This window comes from Corythoichthys intestinalis, chromosome 16 (assembly GCF_030265065.1).
Source record: "Corythoichthys intestinalis isolate RoL2023-P3 chromosome 16, ASM3026506v1, whole genome shotgun sequence".
In the NCBI taxonomy this organism is placed as follows: domain Eukaryota; kingdom Metazoa; phylum Chordata; class Actinopteri; order Syngnathiformes; family Syngnathidae; genus Corythoichthys; species Corythoichthys intestinalis.
In genome coordinates this window covers 32845703-32873160 of record NC_080410.1, presented here as the reverse complement: position 1 = coordinate 32873160, position 27458 = coordinate 32845703, and the positions used below count along the sequence as shown (strand labels likewise).

Genomic DNA, 27458 nt, shown 5'->3' with positions numbered 1-27458 from the left:
ATCTCCAATTTAAAAAGCTCTTTTTTTCGCAATGGCCGCCATGTTGTATGCATGCACAGTAGCATAACTTTACATTCAAATGATCAGGTAATTTTCGGCCAACTGCACGTTTCTTTGGCAAAACCAGTAGCAATTTAGACATTTCTGCGTCCATACAAAAAATGCCAGATAGCCGGCAAGAATTGCTGAGGCAATAGTAACATCGGAATTCAACCTAAATAAGTTGTGATTGTATATATAAAAATGGAAATTTTGCTTTTGTTGAGTAAAATTAATATGATTCTGCATGCTTTCCTCCAGTATTAATTTTCTGGTGCGAAAATTGAGTGATTTATTAGCTGTTGAAAACTTGCACTAAATAAAAAAAAATTAAGTTGCTATTTTGGGCAAAACATATATGATATGGTAAATATGGCTATTGATCTTGAAAATATAGGTGATTACCTCTGCATTTGGTGATTTTTATGCATGTAGCGTAATATTTGAGAATATTATAGCAATTTCAAGTTTTGTTACACTTGTATAAAAAATAATTAATCGGGATTTTATTAGGGAACGCCTTTAAATTTTTTGATGTCGCTGCTCATGGAGAGTCATATACAGTATATATATGCCTAAGGGAGGTGCCTGTTTTGGTTTTAGGTCGATAGTGGCTTTGGTTTTGAAAATGTTAGAATTTTAAGTTTTTGAAAATAGGCCCCCACGGATCGGCCCCGAGCCCAGCGTCCCGTCAACTGATAGTGAAGTCTATAAACAAATATATAATATAAATAGAATATACTGTAACATTTAGCTTTTCCAACATTACAAAAATTGTCTCAAAATGACAGACGCGCACATGTGATTATGTGGTCAAACAACACATGTACGCCTACACTATTCCTTCTATTGAAAGTGCAATTATTTGTCCATGCCAATTTTAGCACCCACAACAATAAAACCCATATACAGTACTGTATACTGTGGCTTCATGCAGTCAACAGTTCCAGCTTTCACCATGGCAACTATCCACTCATCCAAGAATAGCACCCTTGCCTAGCAGGTATGAAAAGCCATCTGAGGAACACTCAACAGCTTTTGCTCAAATTGCTCAAAGCAATGGAATATGACAACACAATAAAACATGTAATAAAAGAAAGATAACTTCTGATGGCTAATTGCCATCAATGGAAAATTATTTGTCTTAACCATATTGAAAATACAGATACTGTAAGTTACCGGGACCTACAAATGTTTTATGTTTTCAAAAACTTAAAAGTTAAAAGATTACCTACTACCATTTGATTTCAGTTAAGTTAAAAATGACTCAATGCTCCTTAAAATGTAAAAAAGTAAAGCATCAAGAGCAAAAAGGGTCTGACTGAAGACGGGCATCATGTGACAAAGCCTAACCCTGCTCCTAACAATACATTTGACACCAGCAGGCATCGGACCTGGGATGAATATGTTCATCACTAACCGATCGTGAAGGGCCATTGGATCCCGATGGACTGCTACTGTGCATGGACGAACCGATGCCATGTTCTCTTGAACGATGACGGCAGATATAGATAGGTATGTGTTAGATTAAACAATAGAAAATACGTTTTTCTTTTTTTTGGTTGGGATTTTTTTTAAACTATCCGATGATGATGCCATAGATAGACGTATACACAATGCCTTGAAATGTTGAAACCATTTTAATGTACATGTGTAGAACATAAACTCAAACTATTCTCACATATGCAAATATGGGACTAGGAAGCCTTCGTACATTTTTACAATAATACTGTTTTTTACATATACACTGATGGCCAAAAGTATTGGCACCCCCTGCAATTCTGTCAGATAATGCTCAATTCTCCCAGAAAATGATTGCAATTCCAAAGGCTTTGGTAGTAATATCTATATTGATTTTGCTTGCAATGAAAAAACACAAAAAAGAATGGGAAAAAAAAATGTAATCATTATCATTTTACACAAAACTCCTAAAATGGCCCGGACAAAAGTATTGGCACCTGTTTTCCAAAATTTCCAGGTTCGCGGTGAATCAGTAACGGGCACAATTTTGCAAAATAGACAATGTTTATTGATTAGAAAATGCAGAATAAATGAGATTTATTGATTATAATCCCACAAGAGCAAGCAACAAGTATCAAAAACAAGCAAAAACAATGGTAACGTGACGCTAGATTTGAGTTTGTTAATCCCAGAATCCCCGCGTTATCGTTTCAGCACAACCAGGTGTTCCTTCAGCAATGAAAATCGCTTACCGTGACAAATGAGCGGGAGCCATCGCTCCGGTAAGGCGGCGAAGGAAGACCGCCAGCGGGTCACGTATGGATCGCCTGGCTTTGTTCCTTTTCCGCTTTACTGGAGTGTTGCTAGCTTCCCACTCACTTGTCACGGTAAGCGATTTTCATTGCTAAAGGGACATTTTCTTTTGCTGTAACGGGAACATGGGGATTCTGGGGTTGACAAACTCAAATCTAGCGTCATCGTTGACATTTGCTATACTTGTTTGTGATACTTGTTCGCGTGCTCTTGTGGGATTGTAATCAATAAATCTCATTTATTCCACATTTTCTAATCAATAAACATTGTCTATTGAGCAAAAGTGTGCCTGTAACTGATTCACCGCGAACCTGGAAATTTCGGAAAACAGCACCCTTTGAAAATCATGTGATGCTTCTCTAATCTATGTAATTAACAGCACCTGTTACTTACCTGTGGCGCATAACAGGTGGTGGCAATAACTAAATCACACTTGCAGCCAGTTAAAATGGATTAATGTTGACTCAACCTCTGTCCTGTGTCTTTGTGTGTACCACATTGAGCATGGAGAAAAGAAACAAGACCAAAAAAAAACTGTCTTGGGACTTGAGAAGCAAAATTGTGAGGAAGCATGGGCAATCTCAAGGCTACAAGTCCATCTCCAAAGACCTGAATGTTCCTGTGTCTACCGTGCAAAGTGTCATCAATAAGTGTTAAGCCCACAGCACTGTAGCTGACCTCGCTAGATGTGGACGGAAAAGAAAAATTGAGGAGAGATTTCAACGAAAGTGAAATGTGCGGATGGTGGATAAAGAACCTACTTTTGTCTACTTTTGTCTCATCTGACCAGAGAACATTCTTCCAAAACGTTTTTGGCTTTCTCAGGAAAGTTGTGGCAAACTCCAGTCTGGCTTTTTTATGTCTCTGGGTCAGAAGTAGGGTTTTCCTGGGTATCCTACCATAGAGTCGCGTTTCATTCAGGCGCAAACGGATAGTATGGGTTGACACTGTTGCACCCTTGGACTGCAGGACAGCTTGAACTTGTTTGGATGTTAGTCGAGGTTCTTTATCCACCATCCGCACATTTCACTTTCGTTGAAATCTCTCGACAGTTTTTCTTTTCCGTCCACATATAGGGAGTTTAGCCAGTGCAGTAGGCTTAACACTTATTAATGACAAGGCGCACAGTCGGCACAGGAACATTCAGGTCTTTGGACATGGATCTGTAGCCTCGAGATTGCCTATGCTTCCTCACAATTTTGCTTCTCATGTCCTCAGACAGTTGTTTGGCCTTCTTTCTTTTCTCCATGCTCAATGTGGTACACACAAGGACACAGGACAGAGGTTGAGTCAACTTTAATCCATTTTAACTAGCTGCAAGTGTGATTTAGTTATTGCCACCACTTGTTATGTGCCACAGGTAACAAGTGCTGTTAATTACACAAATTAGAGAAGCATCACATGATTCTTCAAAGGGTGCCAATACTTTTGTCCTGCCCATTTTTGGAGTTTTGTGTAAAATGATGTATATATATACAGTTGTGGTCAAAAGTTTACATACACTTGTGAAGAACATAATGTCATGGCTCTCTTGAGTTTCCAGTTATTTCTACAACTCTGATTTTTCTCCGATAGAGTGATTGGAACAGATACTTCTTTGTCACAAAAAACATTCATGAAGTTAGGTTCTTTTATGACTTTATAATGGGTTAACAGAAAAAGTGATCAAATCTGCTGGGGCAAAAATATACATACATGGATCTGAAAAAGCGAATCATTGACTTGAACAAGTCAGGAAAGTCACTTGGAGCCATTTCAAAGCAGCTGCAGGTCCCAAGAACAACAGTGCAAACAATTGTTTGTAAGTATAAAGTGCATGGCACTGTTTTGTCACTGCCACGATCAGGAAGAAAACGCAAGCTATCACCTGCTGCTGAGAGAAAATTGGTCAGGAGGGTGAAGATTCAACCGAGAATCACCAAAAAGCAGATCTGCCAAGAATTAGAAGCTGCTGGAACACAGGTGTCAGTGTCCACAGTCAAGCGTGTTTTGCATCTCTATGGACTGAGAGGCTGCCGTGCAAGAAGGAAGCCCTTGCTCCAAAAGCGGCACCTTAAGGCTCGACTGAAGTTTGCTGCTGATCACATGGACATAAGACCTTCTGGAGGAAAGTTCTGTGGTCAGACGAAACAAAAATTGAGCTGTTTGGCCACAATGCCCAGCAATATGTTAGGAGGAGAAAAGGTGAGGCCTTTAACCCCAAGTACACCATGCCTACCGTCAAGCACGGTGGTGGTAGTATTCTGCTGTGGGGCTGTTTTGCAGCAAATGGAGCTGGTGCTTTACAGAGAGTAAATGGGATAATGAAGAAGGAGGATTACTTTCAAATTCTTCAAGATAACCTAACGTCATCAGTCAGATTGGGTCTTGGGCGCAGTTGGATGTTCCAACAGGACAATGACCCCAAACACACATCAAAAAAGGTAATGGAATGGCTAAATCAGGCTAGAATTAAGGTTTTCGAATGGCCTTCCCAAAGTCTTGACTTAAACCCCATTGAGAACTTGTGGACAATGCTGAAGAAACAAGTCCATGTCAGAAAGCCATCAAATTTAACTGAACTGCACCAATTCTGTCAAGAGGAGTGGTCAAAGATTCAACCAGAAGCTTGTGGATGGCTACCGAAAGCGCCTAATTGAAGTGAAAATGGTCAAGGGACATGTTACCAAATATTAGCGCTGCTGTATGTATATTTTTGACCCAGCAGATTTGATCACTTTTTTCTGTTCACCCATAATAAAGTCATAAAAGAACCAAACTTCATGAATGTTTTTTGTGACAAAGAAGTATCTGTTCCAATCACTCTATCAGAGAAAAATCAGAGTTGTAGAAATAACTGGAAACTCAAGAGAGCCATGACATTATGTTCTTCACAAGTGTATGTAAACTTTTGACCACAACTGTATATACTGTATATATATATATATATATATATATATATATATATATATATATATATATATATATATATATATATATATATATATATATATATATATTTTTTTTTTTTTTCAATTCTCTTTTGGTTTTTCATTGCTAGCAAAATCAATGAAGGTATTACTACCAAAGCATTTGTAATTGCAATCATTTTCTGGGAGAAATTGAGCATTATCTGACAGAATTGCAGGGGTGTCAATACTTTTGGCCAGTGCTGTATATATTTAAACGGTATGTACACTTCTGAAAGAAACTTATCAGAACAAAGAGAAAATGTCCAGTGACAGCAAAAAAGTCAAGAAATCACATGCAAGATCAAGCTCAATTCATCACATTGTATTATTATGGTTTAGAGTATAAATTAATTTATGTAAAACAAAATACTGAAATTGTATGGAGTTTCATGTAGTTTTAAAGCTGACATGTGCAACACAATTTAGGCTGAATTTAGGGTTCTTGTGTGGACCATATTCAATTTGCTGCAGGCCAATAAAAACTGAGCAGTGAGCCACAGTTGGCTCGCAGGCCATAGTTTGGCTACCCTTGCTATACAGTATGTGATTCCTATCACTGAAGTAAAGCTGGAGAAAACTTGTTTTTGTAAATCAGCGAAAAAGAAACATAATGAAGGCTAAAAAGGACTCACCTCTAATCCAGCATCCGTGATGGTGGACCTCTTGAGACTGACTGAACGTACACCTTTCTTGGAGAGGGGGTAGTTATCAATGAACTCACAAATGTCCAGGTCTGACACGCCAACTAAGCAAAAAGACTGGAAGCCGCGAAGAGCAAAGGCCTGAAGACTGACAAACTCCTTGTCTCCGTTGGGTAAGAGGTTATAAAGCTCCTTGGCGTGCAGTATGGGTGTCACACCCTCCCAGAACTTGGGTTGATACAGCACCTTACGCCATGTCTTGCATACCTGTGCCAACATGCATTTTTCCGCTGTGGTGAAGTACCAGAGCAGTCGGTTAAGCAGCTTCTCATCCAAAACAAGCTGGCGTTCCAGTAGAATGGGTTTGGGTAGAGTGAGCGGGGGTAGGCGTAGGGACTGCTTCAGGCCAACGAGCTGCTTTCCAGGTTCTAAGTCACAACCTAGGATGGTGGCCGCCGAATGCGGCATGACCGTGTTGTCTAGGTGGTGGTGGTGGTGGTAGGGAAGGGAGGATGGTGGAGGAGGCAGAATGGAAGGAACTGAAGAGGATTGGCACAGGCGGTTCTTGGCAGCAGGGGTACCCTTGGTGATGCTGGCACTGCCCAGACCGTTGGGCTGGCTGGGGGGCAGTTTCACCATCCCGTTGCGAGTCACGCAGGGAGTCTTCAGCTCACTGGGTGTGGACATGTTCAACATTGGGAACCTGTGGGGAAAGGAGATACAGTTAAAAATCAGATAAAATGTTCTTTGACCCAAGTAAATCTAAACGAAAATGGCACTATGGTTGAATTAAAAAATCCTGAATGACACTGTTCAACTGCGGTCCTACACTAATGTAACAACAGTCTCATCTATCATTTTTTTCACCCTCTCTGGATCTAGTGGCTCAATGTGTAACGCTGCCTCAGTGTAAGTAGACCATAACTTTGAAAATAAATTTTGTAATGAGTTGCATAATTTAATTTTCGTCAAATGTTTTGACCAAGTACATAGAAAAACACACAAAATACAAAATTTAGTGATGTGCCATCAGCATATCCTCTCGAACTAATCATAACCAAAATATTTCCAAATAATTTCAACTCAGTTGAGACCAGTGTTGTTTAAAATTAGGGTTGTCAAACTTATCGCGTTAACGGGCTGTAATGAATATTTTAAATTAAGCACATTAAAATATTTGACGCAATTAACGCAAGAGCGGAATGACCCATTCATGCGTTGCCTCCAACAGTTTACAATGACTCCGTTTTAGCACATTGAGAGCGAAAAGGCAGAGAAATGCGAGTGGACACATGCGTTCATTGGACCGCGCCTTTTATTGGCTTAACCTTTGGCAGCCACTACGAACAGTCATGGTTGCCCAACTTCCAATCGTGCATTTGGGCGGAGCAAGAGACGATCTTTTTCTTAACATGCGTAATTGAACACAACACAAAACATATTGTATACCATTTGCAGCCACTACTGACAGTCATGGTTGCCCAACTTCCCATCATGCTTTTGGGCGGAGCAGACGTTCTTTTTCTTAACACGCCAAACTGAACACAACGCAGAACATATTGTATACCAGGGGTCATGAATTAAAAATCCTATGGGTCCGAAATTTAAAAAATTACAACAATCTCGGGTCCAGAAATATTTTTATTGCTTCTTTTTTTCCAAAAAATACAAACGTATCTTTACGTGGCCATGCTGATAATTACAAGATTCAAAAATGTAAACAATATATAAAAGGTACATTAAACTAAAAAAGTGCTTTAATTGAATCATTAAATAGCAACATTCAAGCATGTTCAAACATAGCATGTTCAAGACTTGCAGCCACCACTGACAGTCATGGTTGCCCAACTTCCCATCATGCATTTGATTGGAGCAGAAGACGTTCTTTCTCTCAATATATAATTACTATAACTTGTACTCCAATTTATTTTTTCAGAACTACAAATCTTTCTATCCGCGGATCCGGATTAATAAATATTATACATCTGTATTGACCTAAACTTTCATATGTATTGGTTCAGGTGATACGCCGTTCAATTCAAGCCTTTGTTTCCAAAAACTACTAAGGAAACAGTTTGAAAACTTCCAGAATAAATGTCTGGATTTTATTAGCAAATTTAAATTGCAACATTTAAACATAAATTATATTAACAAACACAATAAATACAAACTTGTTAATAATCGCTTAACTATCCACGAATGCAAATAATAAACATTTGTCTTAAGACCACTCAACATTGTCTGTCTAAATAAAGAAATTAAATATAACTGAAAAAATCTCATATGCCCCTTTCCCACTGAAACTAGTGGGTCAACCCGCATTTTTTCCAAGCCGATGCAACCCACTAGCAATTGGCATTTGACACCTTTCCCATTGACAAAAAAAGCCATGTCTTTTTTTTTTTTTCACCCGTCTAACCCCCACCCCTCCTCAGCCGTGCGTAAGGTTACGTGACGTCACAACGCTAAGATCAACGTCGACAAGTGCGACCGAATTCATTCAGTTCAAGGAAGTAAACAATGCAGAGCAACATGGAAGCCTCCTTTCCGTTTGTGTTCTCTGTTTTCATGCTTTTTACTGACCTCAAAATGGTCGAAATGCGGCAAAGGATCAACACTCTGCTTGTGCTGAGGCAACGTAGGCGACGTGAATTCTTCTTCTACCAGCTTTGTTGTTAGCATCGACGTAACTACTTTTGTTGGGCGTGTTAAATGGAAGGCGACTGGCATGTTGTTATGACGCATCACGTAAAAGCCTACGTCACCACGTAGATTAGGGTGTTGACTGTTGACCCGGGGTTTTGCTTTCACACTGCATGACGATCAGAACCGAGGTGATTTTAACGCGGGTCGCTTGGCGGGTTGATTGACACGGGTCGAGGCGGGTCGCTGCACCTTTCCCACTGCCACCAAAAGCCGATTATTAGTGGGTTGACATGGGTTTTTTGGCCAGTGGGATAGGGGTATTAGTCTGGGAATAATGAAAATAGAGCTTTCCGTCAGGTAAAACTACAGCTTTTGTCCACAAGCATAACCAAGCGCAACAATAAAAATAAAATGAAATAAAAAAGAAAGCTTCTTCGGGCTGCTTTAAGACCACATAAATAAAATAAAAATGCAAATTGGGGAGAAGGGGGTAAACCTCAGTTTATTACATTTCTCACAGTGTGATTAACTCATTCACTCGCAGCCATTTTCACAGGAGCAAGGCCCTTCGCTCCCGGCCGTTTTACTGGATTTTGACTGATTTTGCAAGGCCAACAGAAAATTCTGTTCTATTGCTGTATAAACATGGAACCCACCAAAAGAAGGATTAGACTCTCTTCTTTCAGCAGAAAAAAAAGTTAATTCATATCTTGTTCCATTCTTTAGAAATCAGCATTAGAAAATAGCTTAGTTTGAGCAATTTTCCCATTTCTGATGAAAAAACAGAGAAATTGAGTTTTATGTAAACTCATACATTTCAAACACAACATGACTTTAACACAGCTATTTTTCACTTTTGTGACATCCCAAACATCTGAATAATGTTTTCGTTCTACAAAATAACATCAACAACATGACAAGTAGAGCTTTTGATCTCAAAGTAACAATTTATTTACACATAACTGTTGAACTGTTGAACTATTTGCACACATAACAATGGGGAAGGCTCTCAGCTGCTTCCGGTTGAATGAGGTGGCTCCCAGTAATCTGATGAGTCCGGATCAAGATCGGTCTCACTTTTTTCATCATCTTCATCATTGGTTTCAACCTCGGGCTCAGGAGTAACGCAACATGAGCACCGCAGAACGTGTGTGGAATCTGACACTGTTGTGGCCGACACTGTCTGTCTCATCAAGATAGATTTTTTAAAATCCTTCTTCAACGATGGTTTTGTTTTCTTTTCAAAACACTCCTCCAGTGTCGTTTGCCTTTTTTTCCCGATCGTTCTCCACATTTTTCTCGAATTCTCAATCGTCTTCCCAACATCCCTCCAACTTCCGTTTCCTGACTATTTTTCTTCACTTCCTTTCTTGGCCCGAGATGAGTTCTTACAAATGCGCTACTGCCATCCAGTGGCCAGTTTTATTGCTTTAAAATGAGTTTTGAGCATTGTGCATTGCAGTTTAGGAACCTAGAGATGCCTCTTGTCAAAAAAACGTACAAGATGTATAAATACGTTTTTGGGACACTGAAACAATTAAAAATAGAACGTATTAATACGCTTTTAGGGGCAAATGAGTTATTGTTAACAGCAGAAAACGCATACTACAAGTGTACACTTCTCCCTAAGCAGCTTCCTACTCGAGTTTTGCAGGTTAGCAAGTTAACACAGTTTAAATTTTGTTATACTAACTCTGATGCAGTTCAGACTTTCAGTAGCAAAATTAGTGGTGTGTTCCCCACCTCCTCAACATTGATGTCTTTTTACGTTACTTACAGTGGCTGCTGCTGCTGGCCCGAACAAAACCTAATATCCCTCCTCTTCAACGGAGGTGTAGGAGGCGGCATGTTGTCGACGTGTAATTTTGTCGGGGCTGTGTGAGTGTGCGTGTGTGTGTGGGTGGGTCTGGGTACGGGGGGTCAAGTTATCAGCCAATCAAACGTGCATTTGAGGGAAAAAAATGGACCGGCATATTTAGCAAGTGAAAGGGGAAAATGTAAGTCTGAACATAATGATAATAACTCAATTTATAATGGCCGGGTCAAATCTATACTTACAAAATGAATACAGTCTAAAATACCTATTTAACTGGAGTCATTATGTAAGGCAAATAACGTCGCTTAAAAGTTGAGCATCCTGAAAAGTTGGCAATGTTATGTCCCTATCATCCCTATGCAAACCTACGCCCTTGCTCACATACCTTACATATAAAACATTACATATGTTTGAATATGCTTCTCGATGTTGAAATGCAAACACTTGGGAGTGTAGAAGCTCCACGGCCCGTGGCCTCATCTTGCCAGTTCTCTCTGATCTCGCTGTATCAACAGCAGGAGGAGGCTCACGGGCTCCTACTGATCAGTTATGTAACACCCTGACTTTCCGGCTTCACACACAACAGCATCCTTTAGCCCTAACCTTCCAAAACAACCAACTGTGGCAAGAACACATGCTACATCCATGTACAGTACATGTACACATATCCGTGCATGCTATAAATTGATTAGCATGAGCCCTTTCTGACCTTTATGGAATTTACTGCCGGTCCCTTAGCAGATGGAGCCTTGCTTTATGCTGCAGCATCACCAGGTTCCTCCATTACATAATACAACAGTTTGTTTCAGCTAGATCGGCTACAGCCAGCAGAGTGAAGCGTATCCAAAAAAGCAGACATATTTCAGAGCAATGAAGTGCTACCACAAATTGTACGTTATGAAATCACTATTTGAAAAAGGTTAACATAAAAAAAAACACATCCAAATGCCTATTTTCCCCCCATTTGAAGAAAGCTATTCCAACATTATACCCATTTCAAAGGTTTATTAGTACAGCAGTGGTTTCAACCAAGAGGAAATAAAAATCAAAATTCCCACGAAAGCACGAAATAAGGTTGCAAAAAAATTACGTTTGAATATTTTGTTTTATATGAATAAACTTAAAGAGAACCTCGGACATAATGACTTGTAGGCTCTAATAACTGTCAGGCCGAGACGACGAGGCGGACTCAGTTGCAGAGGTTCATGCAAAAACTTTATTTTGAAAACAGAGGTTCTTCCGCTGACATGCGGGGATGAGAAAAAGGTACAAACTAAAAGCTCTCCAACGGAGGAATAAGTCAGGGCTACCACAATCAATGTTCAAACAAAAGGCACTCCAAAAGGGAGGAAAGGCAAAAACACAAAACACTCCAAATGGAGGAAAAAGTCAAAATGGCTAAAATCAAAAAGGTTCAAACACAAACCACTCCAATTGGAGGATAATATTCAGTAGTGATGTCACGAGGTGCGCCGAGTCTTCGAAGCGTGTGTCGAGTAATGAAGGGACTTTTCTGCGAAGCGCGTACCGAGGCTCGCTTCATTAAGGGGAGGCTCCGAAAATGATGACGTCCGAAGCCTTGCTGCCAAGCTGTACCACGTGATCGCTTCATGGAGTGCTTTAGATTTGCTGCGCGGTTTGACAGCTCGCTTCCGTCTATCAACACCTCTACCTGCATTGAAAATGTGGGTGTTAGCAGGAGAGTTGAGATCAGGTGAGAGTTTGTATAATTTGGAGGTGGTTTGGAGAGTAAAAGGTTTAAGTGAGTTGAAAGAAGGATACAGTATAGTTGATACTAGGATGAAGCCAACAAGAAAGAAGACTTTCTCTCTGTGGAAACATAATAATAATAATAAAAAAAAACAATGAAAATCCCCACCATCCTGTCGCTACATTAATGTCCAAATTGCACAATCATCAGTAACCTTTTTCATGTTACGCGAACATGTTCACTGTTCTCTCTGATTACGTGTAACGGGTTCACGCAAGTCCGTTGTGTCGAAACCTCCCTTTCCTCATGAGGGTGCGCTGGCAGGTAAAGTGGGTAGCCTAGGCTTCTGGCTTGGTGGTCAGAGCATCCGCCTACCGTGCTGGACATGTCGTACGAGTGAGTTCGAGTTCTGTCCTCGGTACGAATTGCGCCGCGCGGCCCGGATCCGACATACGTACGTGTCATTATCAGGAAAAAGTAACATTGCACAACCTACCACTTTATCATAATGCCATTTGTGAAATTATTTTCACACGTATACAGACTACATTAAAAATATATACATATACAGTAGGTTTTACATCATCACCGCGCTCGGTGCGGCGAAATCGCTTTAGGCGCGCGTTTTTGTGTCCGCGGCTAAGCTAACAGGCTAGCCACAGGAGCTAGGTAGCTGTTATTGTTTTTTTCCCTCCCTTCACCTACTTGGACATCAACTGATACAATGAACTCACTCAAATTGACAATATGTGAAAATCCATGGCAATCAATGACTTTTGAATGAAATGTGTAAGATTATGACTGGACTGATACACAATATGCTGTTTGTGCGTCCCGGGCTGATGGGGGACGGGTTTCGATAAGCATCTGCTTTTCCCGTCTTTCCTTGTCTGTCTTCGTCTTTTTCTTCGGATAAAATTCCACACTCTGAAACTGTCAATGATTTGATGATGATGACAATGACAATAAATTCATTCATTCATGAGTGACATATGAGACTGTGACTGTATGTGGCAACTCTTACTTACTGGACCAAAAAAACATTGATATGTTTATATGTAGAATTTGTTGTAGGTTGATTTTTGGGGAGCTGCTTGGCACTGCTGACCTACAGGAGAATTCATCTATTTTATATGACTCTGAGGTGCTGTTTATGTGGGTGTTTTGGTTTCATATGCATAGGTCTTTTTTTTTTTTTTTTTTTTTTAAATCATTCAGCGGGTACTGCTCCCCCCCTCCCCTATAGACCCTACCCACCGACGTCACAAAATCACGTGATCGCTGTATTGTTCCGCCCCCTTGTCCGTCATTTTGTGTCTGTATTATCAATGGTCTCAATTGATCGAGCAATTTATAATTCATTTCATGGAAGACCCGGTGCTTTCGGATGCCGTAAACTCACATGATGCGTTGCATAAAAGGCGTTATGTGGAAAAGCTTCAGTTTATCCATTCGCCAGATCCATATTTGATGCCTAAATCGATGTTTTTCGACCCGCTGTCTCCGCCGTATTTGCCTGACATCTGCTAGCTACCCTGATATGTACAACTATCTTGTCCACACAAAATCAGCCTATTCTCACGAAAGTTTGAAAAACTTTAAGAGCTTGGAGGCTTATAAATACTTCGTTGCTGGTTGGGTGAAACAGGTCCTCGTCCACGAAAATTCGGCAGGAATCTATCTTGTGCTTGGAAAGGTGAGTTACGAAACTTTCAATTCAAAATCTTTTGTTCTTGCTAACATCCACTGTCAAGTCTAATGTATTTCATGTCATTTGTCAATGGAGCTAGGGCTTTTAATGTTTATATGGTTTAGCGATAGCACTCTCACTACATACATACGTGTATGTTGTCGGCGATTAGCCTAGCAATGATCTTAATTGTGGTTGTCAGCCTAAAACCCTCTAAATATATATTAAATGCATCTTACCAGATATAAAATGACTACTACATAATCTGTGGTAATCGTTTGGAGCCCAGTTTTCTCGTCGAATTGCAGCAGCCCATCTCGCTCTCTCCTCTCCGGGTCTCTCGGAATCCGGTAGAACTTCAAGTCTCTCCGTCTATCTTCTCTGTTATTGCAACCGACTGCCACACATGCCTTCACTATTTTGATTATTAATGTTAACGAGCAGAAAAACACGCCGTAAATAGGAGGAATGTACGTAGCCGTAACAGGTAAACACGATGTGTTGACGGACAATTGGGCGGTACCAGTCAGGAGGACGGAGTTGTGACGTCACGTGGGTAGGGTCTATACATCATGGTCACTCAGGTTATGAGTTTGATCCCATTGCTGAAGATGTATGCCAAATTTAACTTCTGTGACTGGAAAACAATGAAAAGAAAGTTGAAGAAAAATATATAAATTATACTTATGTGACAATCTATGTACATCGAGGATTTGGTCAGACAATATTTTGCTATAGTACCTTCCCAACAGACACACACACACAAAAATTAACGAACCCCTCATGTGGTTGGGAGACAAATGATTGTGATTACACAGTTAGCCAGTTGGTGGTTCCGTGGACACATGAAGCTCCAAGAAATGAACCCTTTCTCGAACCAACTGGCTCAAGTGGTGCAATGCCTCATGAGGCTTCATCTCACCATCACTAATTCAGTATCACTACAACAGGCTATGGCGAGAGGCTGAAGTGACTGACCTTGGACAAAAGATACTTCTGCACAGGACAAGGGAAACTAAGGCAATATATACACAGGAGGTAATGGGGAACAGGTGGAAACAATGGGTGATTAGGTGACCAGAGGAAAGGCAAGTACGCAGACACGAGGAGGGTGAAGCCTTCAAAATAAAACAGGAAATGACATGACAATAACTAGTAATAAACCACAATTGTTCTCTTTTACTAAAATATGTCACTAGAAACACATAAAATATTGCCATTGATTTAAAAATCAATATTTAGTACATGTTTTGACCTACGGAGGGCGCCATATTTTATATGTGCAATAGACGTTTGGGGTGATGAAGGTAGTTTCTTACTGTCACTAGACGAACGCTAACCGGAGTTCTGCAATTCCTTCTATGCAGCGAGACGTCCAACACATGCGCACATAAGTTACAAGCAGCGAGTACTTACTATTTGCATTTTTATTGAGTCTTTTATCACCTTTTCGTTGCCTCGAAATACTTATTGCTTGTGTTTCCCTCTCATACTTTTAAGCATCGTGTTTTCTTGTGGTAGCTTTAAAGCAGATTGTTGATCTGTTGACCACATTAGTCATGTAGCGTATTTAAAGCACCCTAATTCAATATGACTAAGTGTTTTCTTAAGGCATTTTTATGACGTTCTGCTTGTATGCATCTAAACAAAACAAGCTGAAAGCGCACGGTAGTACTGTACTTTGAGTGTCAAATTCACCTGTTGTTGGATGTTTCGCCGATGTAGCACATTTTGACAGAACACCGGTTTTGTCATACTCTCGTCTCATCCTGTTTTTCCTTTTCATTTTGCTTTTGCTGCTCGTTTTGTGAAATATCGACAGTGCTGTCATGCTCATTAATGTTCCTCTCGGGTTCAAATTGAAAGGGTTGAACAGATGACATGTTTATGTCACTAGAGCAGTGGTTGTTAACCTTGCTATAGGTACTGAACCCCACAGGTTTCACATGTGGATTCACCAAACCCTTCGGAATTAGATAATAAAGCATTTTTTTACAAATTCAAAACCGATATACTGTATCTATAACTGTATCTACTAGGGATGGGAATTGATACGATTTTTACGATTCCGATTCCATTATCGATATTGCTTAACGATTCGATTCTTTATCGATTCTCTTATCGATTCTAATTTCGGGAAAAAGAAGAACAAACATTTTGATTGGCATCAAGTTTGTTTAATCAGTAGTCACAACCTTACAAACTCACAACGAGGTCAAAAGAGGCCCAAAGCCTCAATGTTAACTGTGGCAATAAGTGGCAAATGCACAAGAATGTGTAACATTTTACTGAAACATTTTTCTAATAGAAATAAAAAAATATTGGTATATTTTGGCATATACGTCGTTGTTCTGCCTTTGGCAATGTCCCCAAACTTTTTCCTGTGAGGGCCAAATAACTTTTCCCTTCTCTGATGAGAGGCCGGGGTCAGTTTGTAGCAGAAAAAGTGTGACGATTGCAGGAGTGCGTAAATGTAAAAAAATTATTGTTTTTCAGAAAGCCACAATCAAATAACCCTCTGTGGATTCTTCACAGAACAAAAGTAAATAAAATAAAAATAATAATATAATATAATAATAATAAATAATAATAGCACTATTAATTAAATAGATAATAACCAAATAACCCTCACTGAGTTATTCACTGAAAAAGGCCAGGAAATAAATAACACTACTGAGGGAGAAAAAAAACAAAAAAAATTCAAAATGCTCTCTGGAATTGTTCTGGGGGCCGGACCAAATATGGAGCCGCGGGCAATGGGTGGCGCCCTTGCGCTTCCTCACGCGAAGAAGAGCGCGCTCACGTGAAGAAGAGCGCGCTTACACGCGCAGAAGAAATGCCGCATCCAAGCGAGCGAGTTAGTGAGAAAGGGAAACACTGCCACGAGCCTACGTTCTTTGTTAATGTTTGTAAAATATCTACAGAGCCAACGCCTGTATGTATCATCTTCTGTGTTGTTGTTGTGTGCTTCCACTCGCGATTGGACACTTAAATCCAGTTGTGTAGTGGTTTAAACGATGTGCTAATGCTAGCGAACGCATGCTAACTGTTTGTTATTACTGTGTTACCAGCTAATCATCGCTGATTTACGTTGATGCAAACCTGTTTGTTATTGGGGACGAAATTGATTTGTTTCATTTCTATTTTTAGTTTCATGTGATGGTTGAATAAAGTCAGCAAATTATACCAACGTCTTCTGTATCGTCATTTCGGAGTTTAGCTAGCTGAATAGCTGTCTCAGTGCAGCCTATTCCCTCCCGATGTAGCTATCTCCACCTTGCAATGACTGCAAGTCGTTTTGTTGTAATTTTTCCACGTGAAGTGAAGACACACTTTCGAGCGTTCGAACCTACGTGCTGTCATTGTTATGTTTACAGCGGCAATGCTCGTGCTTAACTATCATAACCTTTCATTTTCACCTTTTTTCCTGGTGAAGTGGAGCAAAACTTTGGAGCGAGTGGTTCTTGGCGCCATGCTAGTTTGATGCGTCTGGACAACAAGACACGTCACGACGCAATATGCATCTTTAGGGATCGTTAAAGGGATCGTTAAGGCTTTTTCACTGTGATGTCGAGGCCTCGAAACACTCGGAACCGGTTCCGAATTCGAATCGGATTTCGATTCCCATCCCTACGCTAGCAAGCTAGTAATTTAGCAAATTCCCGTACAAAATTCTTCTCATTTTATGCATGTTTTATAAACAGGTCAAAATTTGAGACCACGCTGCCGATTGGTCTGTTGTATTCCCTCATACCAAGTGCGAGTCAACCTGCCACTGAGCACACCAGTTCCTCCTCCCATCAGATCGAGGATTAGCAGTTAAAATTGGGAGCAAACCAGACCAAAACCTGGTCTAAAAACCCATTTTGCTAGTTTTAATCAGCATACGAAAATAGGGCTCTGCCTTTTTACCTTCGCCGAACCCCATAGAACTACTCACCGAACCCCTGGGGTTCGATCGAACCAAGGTTAAGAACCACTGCACTAGAGTCATACTCTGGAAGCCCGGCAGCGTAACCTAGTGACGTCATGGCCCTGTGACGTCAACAACAATGGCGACCTACTAGTTAAACTAATTTTACAAATTGTATAAAACCAAAAACATTTTTAATACCTTTACACCTTAATACCTTATATTTTAAATAGTTTTAATACCAAATTATTTTGCCTCATAATAACGTTTATCTTTTAAGAGCTATGAGTCTTTCTATCCGTGGATCCCTTTAAAGAAGTAAGTTGGTTATCCAATGCAATAAATTGAGCTCTCCTGGTTGGGATTTTCTGGACTTTTTTGAGGTCGCTGGACTTTATCTTTTTTCTGCAAAGTTCTTTCCTTAGTGTAGATAGATAGTGTAGAAGATACTGTACAGTAGTATGAAAAAGTATCTGACCCTTTTGGAATTACTCACTATTCTGCATAAAATCACCATCAAATGTGATCTGATCTTTGTCAAAATCACACAGACAAAAAACTGTGTCTGCTTTAACCAAAACCACCCAAACATTTACAGGTTTTCATATTTTAATGAGGATAGCATGCAAATAAGGAGAGAAGGGGGAAAAATAAGTAAGTGAACCCTCTGCCTAAGGAGATTTAAAGAGCAATTGAAACCAATTTTTACCAAACAATTTAAGTCAGGTGTGTGCCCAATCACTTGAGTGGTTTAAAGCTGCCCTGCCCACTATAAAACCCACACAAGGTAAACATTGTCTTGATGAGAAGCATTGTCTGGTGTGCATCATGGCTCGGTCAAAAGAGCTGTATGAAGACCTGCTATCGAGGGTTGTTGATTTGTGTAAAGCTGAAAAAGAATAAAAAAACATCTCTAAAAGTCTGGATGTTAATCAATCGACAGTCAGAGAAGTTGTCTACAAATGGAGAGAGTTTGGCACTGTTGCTTCTCTCCCAAGGAGTGGCCGTCCACCAAAGATGATGCCAAGAGTTCAGCGCAGAATACTCAGAGAGGTAAAAAAGAACCCTAGAGTGTCTGCTAAAGACTTGCAGAAATCACTAGCACAGTCCAATATCTCTGTGCACACTTCAACTATATATAAAACTATGGCCAAGAATGGTGTTCATGGGAGGACTCCACGGAAGAAGCCACTGCTGTCAAAAAACAAAACAAAACAAAACAAAAAAAACATTGTTGCTCGTTTAGTGTTCACAAAAAGGCACTTGGACACCCCAAGGAAGTTTTGGCAAAAAATTTTGTGGACTGATAAAACCAAAGTTGAATTGTTTGGGAGTAACACACAACGTCATGTGTGGAGGAAAAATGGAACAGCTCACCAACATACACACCTCATCCCTACCGTGAAGCATGCTGGAGAGAGCATCAAGATTTGGGGCTGTTTTGCTGCCTCAGGGCCTTGACAACTTGCAATCATTAATGGAAGAATGAATTCAAAGGTTTATCTGTATGTTTTCCAGGAAAACCTGAGGCCGTCTGTCAGATAGTTGAAGCTATAAAGAGGATGGATGCTGCAACAAGAAAATGATCCAAAAAACAGAAGTAAATCAACTTCAGAATGGTTTTAGAAGAACAAAATACACATTCTGGAGTGGCCAAGTCATAGTCCGGACTTGAACCCCATTGAGATCAGATCCCAATTGATGGTGATTTAATGCAGAAATGTGAGAAATTCCAAAAGGTTCAGATACTTTTTCATACCACGGTAGTACAAAACGTACTGTATATATATGTGTGTATCAGTGGCGGATGCTGGTATTTCAAGGAGGGGAAGCTCAAAGTGTGTCTGCCTGTGAGTGTTTTGTGACATGGAGGGGTTCAGCGGTACACGCTGCTTGGTAGGGAAAGAAACTAATGTGACAGAAATCAAACACTAGCAGCTACCAATGAAAAGAAAATACCAGAAATAGAAGCTCAATTTTTTGCTAGTCGTGTCACTAGGATGATTAGGAAAGTCTCCAGTTCAACTCAGAACAACGGAATGAAAATTGAAAAATTCTTCCCGCAGATTTTAAACAACAAGATCGCTGATTTGCTCATTTCCGCTGTCAATCAAAAAGGGATTCTGCCTCAGACAGATCATCCAATCATCATGCAGAGAAGCAGCGCGTCCAGGCCAGCCAAGTCCCGCCCACTGCCCATAGACCTCCAGAGATGCACAGCTTCTGATAAGCGGAACAAACCCAGCTTTTAGCCAAACACTCTTCTCGTTTCGTTGTAATGGAACATTGCACTCTCAATTTAAAGGACTGTGAAGCTGCGCGAATGAAGGAAAAGTAAGCCACGTCGTGAACAGTGATAAAGAAGCTGATTCTGAACAAAAGTTGATTCCGTTGTAGCGTATATTTCGTCAATGACTTGTACACACAACAGTGAAAATTCCATAAGTAGAAACATGTTTGCCCTAATCTGTTCCAAGCCATGGAACAAACATGGAACAAATACATGTTGCAAATTAGAATTATTCACAATAACAATAAAATGAGAGTAGTGCATACTCTAAAAAACAAAGAATGAAGAATAAAGGTTAATACAATCACATAAAAGTGTCAACACGAGGCACGAATGAAGAGGACGCTGGGATACTAGCGGTGGAAACCTCTTGGTGGCAATACAAAGCTCATGATAACGATGATCTCACAATAAGGCGATACAAAGATTATCAATACATTGGTCAGGAAATCATTCTACAAAACAAACCAAGCTATCTTCATCCTTCTGCTGTACGTTTATCACTAGTAGACGTCCAGTCCATTCGAGCTGGGAGGGTGGCAGCGGATGAACCCCTCCCACTTCAAACGGGCCCCTCCCACTTCCATAGCCATTAGTGGCAGCCAATGCCAGGCAATGAGGTTAAGTCTGGCGCCTTCAACCACTCGGCCATCCTGACATGAATGGAGTGATTTTTGGGGGGGGAGTCTATAACCTTCAACTTGAGTACCTTTGGAATCAAATGGTGGTAAACCTAACATTCAAATGAACTTGTCAGGAGTGGGACTGGAATCCACGCCTCCACTTCGAGACCAGAAGAACCACATGTCTGAGGTAGAAAGTACACTTTGAGTCTGGCGCCTTCGACCACTCTGCCATCCTGACACAGTGTGGCTTGTTTTTTGGGAGTCTTAACCAGTGTTGTCAGTAGCGCGTTAGATAGTAATGCGTTACTGTAATCTGATTACTTTCTTCAGTAACGAGTAATCTAACGCGTTCATTTTTCTACACCAGTAATCTGATTAAAATTAGTTTCTGTCAAGTTCAAAAATAGACCCTTAGGTAGACATTTGTAAAATTACCCCAAAATAAGGAGAGAAGACACTCAGTTTTCTTGGCCAATGAGAGCAAGGAGGGACTAGACAGAGAAATGCTAGATTACGCTGTATAGTCACCAAAATTGATCTAAAGAAAAACCCTCCTTGCTTTTTTTATCAGGGGTTTGTCCTAACACAGAAGGGTGCCGCCCTAAAGGGAGGGGGAAAGCAAGCTGGAGACACCCATGTGATTTTGGTTGGCTATGTGTGAGCATGTAGGTGGAACTAACTAAATACACGTGGGTAAGCAAGGGCACTTAGGTAAAATGGTCAGAATGACCCAGACACAGACAAGATGTCCTCGAATGGAAGATTGTCCTCGAAAGTCTAGACGAAAGTCTAGACGTAAGATGCTGAAGAAGTCCTAGAAGGTCTAGTTACGCAATGTTGCGGCCATGAAGCAAGGCAGTTGTCACACCGACCCTTTTTAACACTTTGTAACACTTAAACATTATACCTAGTATAGCAAGCAATAATCATTTACTGGTTATATCAAATAAGAAAAAATATGGCAATATGTATTATGTATGTATTAGGTATATATGAGCACAAGCAAATATTCAATCAATCAAGAAAATATTCAAACAACCCTCGATAATGAACTCAACAGTTTCCTTAGTGTCTCTGCGTTACTATTTTTTTATTGCCTCATAACGTATGTAAAATGAAGATTATTGTAGTCATGTACGAAGAGCATTTTGAATAGAAAATGCTAAAATAAAAGGTTCCCGGTACGTGTTTCCATGACAACCTCTTAGCTATTTCCTGTTTTGGTCTCGTGTCACATGTGTTGTGGGACTGAGGGCGTGGGCCAAGCGGGTGGACATTGGAGCCGAGTGTTGACACGTTGCGAGGGAATGTTGATCTGTGGATATCCATGAATGAAGGTGAGTATTTTTCCTTCATTCTGGAGGGTATAAGCAAAAGGTTGGACTTCCTACATGCGCAGCCGTTTCGTAGCTTTGCTGTAGCAACGACGGGCAGTCATCGCTCCAAGTTGGCAAGCTTTGTTTACATCATATGCGTGTTGCACATTTATGCCGTGAGGTGATGTGTGCGTTTAGCATCTGTGGGATGTGTTGTAAGTCCGATTGAGTGTAAAGTCCTTAGTTGCCGCCACGTTTTGTGGCCAAATTGACCGCGTGTGTGTTGAGAGGAGTACTTCCGGGTTGTGGATGCGCATCCGCGCCTGCCACCACCTTTGCAATTTTGTGCAGTCAGTTTGCATTGTTTTACATTGGCAGTGATATGCTGTTAACCATAACCCGAAATTCAGAAGTTTTGACATTATACTTAATCTTAGAGTTAGCGGGATTAAATTGGTCGGTGGAATTGATTTCAACAAATTCCAAGCAGTTCGTCAGATATTTTTTTAGTTTCAGGGCTCCGGAGTGGCTAAGCTAGCGCGAAATTCTGATATTCCCCTTTAAATTCAATCATCGGAAAGTCAATTACATGTGATGACATTTTTCTGTTGTCATTCTTATGTTGAGGCGGCAAAGGGAGAAAAATGGATAAAAAGTAACTGACAGATTACTTTTAAAGTAACTTAGTTACTTTGTTATTGTAGTAATCAGTAAAGTAACTTGATTACTTTTTTGAGGCGTAATCAGTAATCAGTAATTAAATTACTTTTTCAAGTAATCTGTGACAACACTGGTCTTAACCTGCATCTTGAATATCTTTGGAATCAATCAGTGACCCTAACAATTAAAGGAACCTGTCAGGAGTAGGATTTGAACCAACACCTCAATTTAGAGACCAGAGTACCCACAATCTGAGAAAGGAAGTAAACTTTGAGTCTGGCGCCTTCGAGCACTCGGCCATCCTGACACACCGAGATATGTTTTTAGGGAATTTAAAACCTACAAGTTGTATATCTTTAGAAATGATCAAAAATCAGCACACCCATTAAACAAAAGAGCTTGTCATGAGTGGGATTTGAACCCACGCCTCCACTTAGAGACCAGAACACCCACATGTCTGAGCAAGTAAGAACACCTTGAGTCTGGCGCCTTCAACCACTCGGCCATCCTGACACATTGTGGACTGTTTTTTGGGAGTCTTTAACCTGCATCTTGAATATCTTTGGAATCAATCAAATTTCGGTGGTACTAACAATTAAAGGAACATGTGAGGGGTGGGATTTGACCCACCCCTCTACTTCTGGACCAGAAGACCCACATGTCTGAGGAAGAAAGTACACTTTGAGTCTGATGCCTTCAACCACTCAGCCATCTTGGCGAAATGTATTAATTTTTGGGAGTCTTTAACCTACAACTCGAATATATTTGGAATCAATAAAATTTCAGTGGCCCTAACAATTAAAGGAACTTGTCAGGAGTGACATTTGAAACCTCGCCTTCATTTGGAGAACAGAAGACTATTTTGACTCAGAAAGGAAATATACCTTAAAGCCTTCAACCAGTCAGCCATCCTGACATAAGTGGACAAATAGTTTTTTTTAATACCTTGGGAATCAACCAAATTTTGGTGAACCTAACATTCAAATGAACTTGTCAGGAGTGGAGTTGAAATCCACACCTCTACTTCGCGACCAGAAGAACCACATGTCTGACGTAGAAATTTCACTTTGAAACTGGCGCCTTCGACCACTCGGCCATCCTAACAGATCAGCATATGTTTTTTTTTAGGGAATCTATAACCTCAAGTTGTGTCTCTTTGGTTTCGCTGGAAAATCAGCAATGTTGGGCACGTTACTTTAAAAAAGTAATTAGTTACATTACTCATTACTTCTTCCAAAAAGTAACTGAGTTAGTAACTGAATCACTCTATAGTAAAAGTAACTAGTTACCAGGGAAAGTAACTATTTCCATTACTTTAAAAAGAACTTGTTGTGTGTCAAAGAATTTGAAATTTTCTGAGCAGTATTCGAGTCAGTGGAATAGAGGAGAACAGACAGGTAGTTAACTTGTTAGGTGCTTCAGATGATTTGAATTGCTTACCACAGATGTCGACAAAAGCTTTGCCCCGGGACATAAATTACACATTACATGCAGGTTCTTTCCTTTAATTTCGACAAACTTGAAATAGTGTCTATATCTCCACCTCTTAAAGGACAATTTTTCTTCTGAATGCTCTGCCATCCCGACCCTATGCATCTGTTTTACGTGCGTGTGTCTGCCGCACGCGCTGTTCCGGTTTGCTTGTGAAATCACCGACTCTGATTGGCTTACCACGACACATGACTCTAACCCTCAGCCAATCACAATCACTTCCATCGCATCTCTCGAGGGGCATTCAGGTAGGCTCGTTTCCCGACAATTCACGTCACCTTCAAAGCGTCTGCCGTCCTCAAGATGGAAGCAGAATTATTGCTGGCTGACAGTGGGAGATGGGAACGAGGCTAGCATCAGGTGTAGCAAACACAGAAACGTTACCAAACTTTGGAAAGCATTGTCTAATTGAATGAGCAGGGAAAAACAGCTTAGAGTCAGAGGTACGTGCGCTTTTCTCGAACCTGAACGCACCCCAAGTCTTGGATGATAAATCAACAGAGCAGAGAGTCGACTCGACACGGCTGGTAGTTTCTTCAATTTATTCAGAGTAAGTAACGCACCGCTTTTGACCGTCAGTAACGGTAACGGCGTTGTAATGGCGGAAAAAGTAATTAGTTAGATTACCCCGTTACTGAAAAAATAACGACGTTACTCCCAACACTGAAAATCAGTGCTCTCATTATTCAAGACATTTTGTCAGGAGTGGGATTTGAACCCACGCCTCCATTTGGAGACCAGAAGACCCATATGTCTGAGAAAGTTCTCTAAGTACACCTTGAGTCTGGCGCCTTCGACCACCCTGACACAGTGTGGTCTCCTCTTTTTTGGGGGAGTCTTTAACATACAACTTGAATATATTTGGAATTAAATTTCAGTGGCCCAAACAATTAAATTAACTTCTCAGGAGTGGGATTTGAATCTACCCCTCCATTTACAGACCAGAATACCCACACTCTGAGGGAGAAAGTACACTTTGTGTCTGGCGTCCACGACCACCGGGCCATCCTGACGGAAGAGTTTAAGAATTTTTTTTTTTTTTTTAAGGGAATCTATAACCTACAAGTTGAATTTATATGTTTGGAAGCAATCAAATTTCAGTGCCCCTAACAATTAAGGGAACTTGTCAGGAGCGGGATTTGAACTCACACCTTGATTTAGAGACCAGCATACCCAGACTCGGAGGACAGAATTAAACCTTGAGTCCTGCGCCTTCAACCGACTTGGCCGTCCTGAAACAGTGCTATTTGCTTTTTTGAGAGTTTTTAACTGTCAACTTGAATATGTTTGGGATAAATCAAATTTCAGTGACCCAAACGATTAAGGGAACCTGTCAGGCACGGGATTTGAACCCACGCCTCATTTTAGAGACCAGAACTCCCATATGCCTGAGGAAGAAAGCACAAGAAAAAGTCAACAAATTTGGGGTATCTAAACTTAGAAATTGTATGTAGGATCCACAACGCCTGACGATCTCCTCCTTTGTCCCTCCTCGCGCACCGCTGGACAGCGGCCAAGAAAAACTCTCACCCCGCTCGTTCTCAGTTCATTCGTTTAATCCAACCAAATTAATCCAAACGCTTGTCATCCAAGAATATAAACAAAGTAGCAACTGAGAGATAGATAGAAATATATAGAGATGTCAATCCAAACAGGAAGAGAGAGAGACGTCAAAAATTGGTTTGGCTCTTATCTGTGACTTATGCGTCCTTCTGCCTTCACGCCAACTGACCGTCCACACAGTCACTTCTGTCAAATGTGACGTCACGAACTACAGTTTTGGCCCGAATATAAGACGGCCCTGATTATAAGACGACCCCCTCTTTTTCAAGACTCAAGTTTGAAAAAAAGACTTTTTGAACACCAAATTAATTTATATACAGAAAATAAATACAGTACATCCGAAACAAATGATTATAACAATATATTTGAGAGAAAAAGCATGTTATTTTGCCTCATGCAAATCTTAACATCTGAACATTTAGATATGTAAACTAAAGTGCAATCACATTCGTAAATGAAAGTCTTCTGGTTTTTGAAATGTAAATAAACCAATCTATTGTGATAAAACAACAAAATTGCCATAACAGCATTAACCATCAAAGTGAAGTCCAACTGTAACTGTAGTCTTGAAACAAATCTGAATAAAGAAAAACATTGCAATAAAATTATGCAAACTGGTTAAACTTGAGAGTAGCTGAGATCTGTCATGACAGAACATTGCTTCAATGATATCTGGCGCCATCTAGCGTCGTGAATGGGTATAATGTCTAGACCGCGAATATAAGACCCCCACTTTTTCAGTCTTATTTCAATGCAAAAAACATCATCTTTTATTCGGGCCAATACGGTAGTTCCATGAAATCAAACAAAATAAACAAACGACATGTCCGTCCCACAGAACGAAAACAAATTATTCACAATTAACATGAATATCTAACTAAATGTTATTTAGGCACCTACATTGTATAGACCCCAATCACGTGACGTCACAACTCCGCCCCCCTGACTGGTGCCGCCATGTTGTCCGTCAGCTCATCGTGTTTACATATTACCGCTACGTACATTCCTCCAATTACTGCGTGTTTTTCTGCTTGTCTAAGGAATCACCGCCTAGTAAACAAACCCAAAAACCTTCCTGACAATCGATAACATTGATTAATCAAAATGGTGAAGGCATGTGTGGCGGTTGGTTGCAGTAACAGAGAAGATAAACAGTCATTTTAGTAGTTGCTGGGTGCCCATTGTTGAAAGGGCAAATCTCTAAAGCAGCACGGTTTGTTTATCTCTGTCCATGATGCGTTTGTGTCGACAGCCGTCAGACAACGGCGAAAACATCAATATGATGCCAACACGATCGCAGACATCATCAGACGGAGACTACGAAGCTCTTCGCCACGGTTGCGCAACAAGAAGGTGAGCGCAACAACAGGTGTTGTGCCGAAAAATAGCCACCCTGCGTGAAATGTCCCCCCTGACGGGAGCGCCCACACGGAAACGACTATCTTGTACCGTGAATATGTATTATTTTACTCTGCTTGAACTAATTACTGTCATACCTGTGTGATTGTCTTTGGGATATGGTCGTGAAAACCTGTAGACTAATACTTTTCTGTTCAAAGATGGTTATGTGGCCCAGTCCACGATTTGTTACCAAAATATAGTACTAATATTTTGTGTGATTTAATTATTTGAAACTGATCTTACAGTCGTAAATCCATTACTGCAATGCGTCCATGAAAACATTTGATGTTTTCACGTCAATAAAGCGTTATAAATAAGCGCTCCCGTCAGGGGGGACGTTTCACGCGGGGCAGCTATTTTTCGGCACACACCGGCCCATTGTCGATCAAGTTTCATTTTACAATCGTGAGAACGGTGACGCTCAGCTGAC

At 40.5% G+C, this 27458-nt stretch overlaps 1 protein-coding gene and 1 non-coding gene across 2 annotated transcripts in view; both read right to left on the bottom strand.

Annotated features, from left to right (window-relative positions):
• fbxl16 (F-box and leucine-rich repeat protein 16) overlaps window positions 1-27458 on the bottom strand; it is a 78916-nt gene that overhangs the window by 24425 nt on the left and 27033 nt on the right. Inside the window, exon 2 of the mRNA XM_057860899.1 lies at window positions 5897-6608. Coding sequence (XP_057716882.1) covers window positions 5897-6601 — 705 coding nt within the window. The 5' untranslated portion in view covers window positions 6602-6608. The remainder of the gene's footprint in view (window positions 1-5896; window positions 6609-27458) is intronic.
• On the bottom strand, window positions 22974-23086 carry trnal-caa (transfer RNA leucine (anticodon CAA)). The gene is made up of 2 exons: window positions 23049-23086; window positions 22974-23019 (listed from the first exon to the last, which is right to left on the bottom strand). It is a non-coding gene; the product is annotated as a tRNA-Leu (tRNA).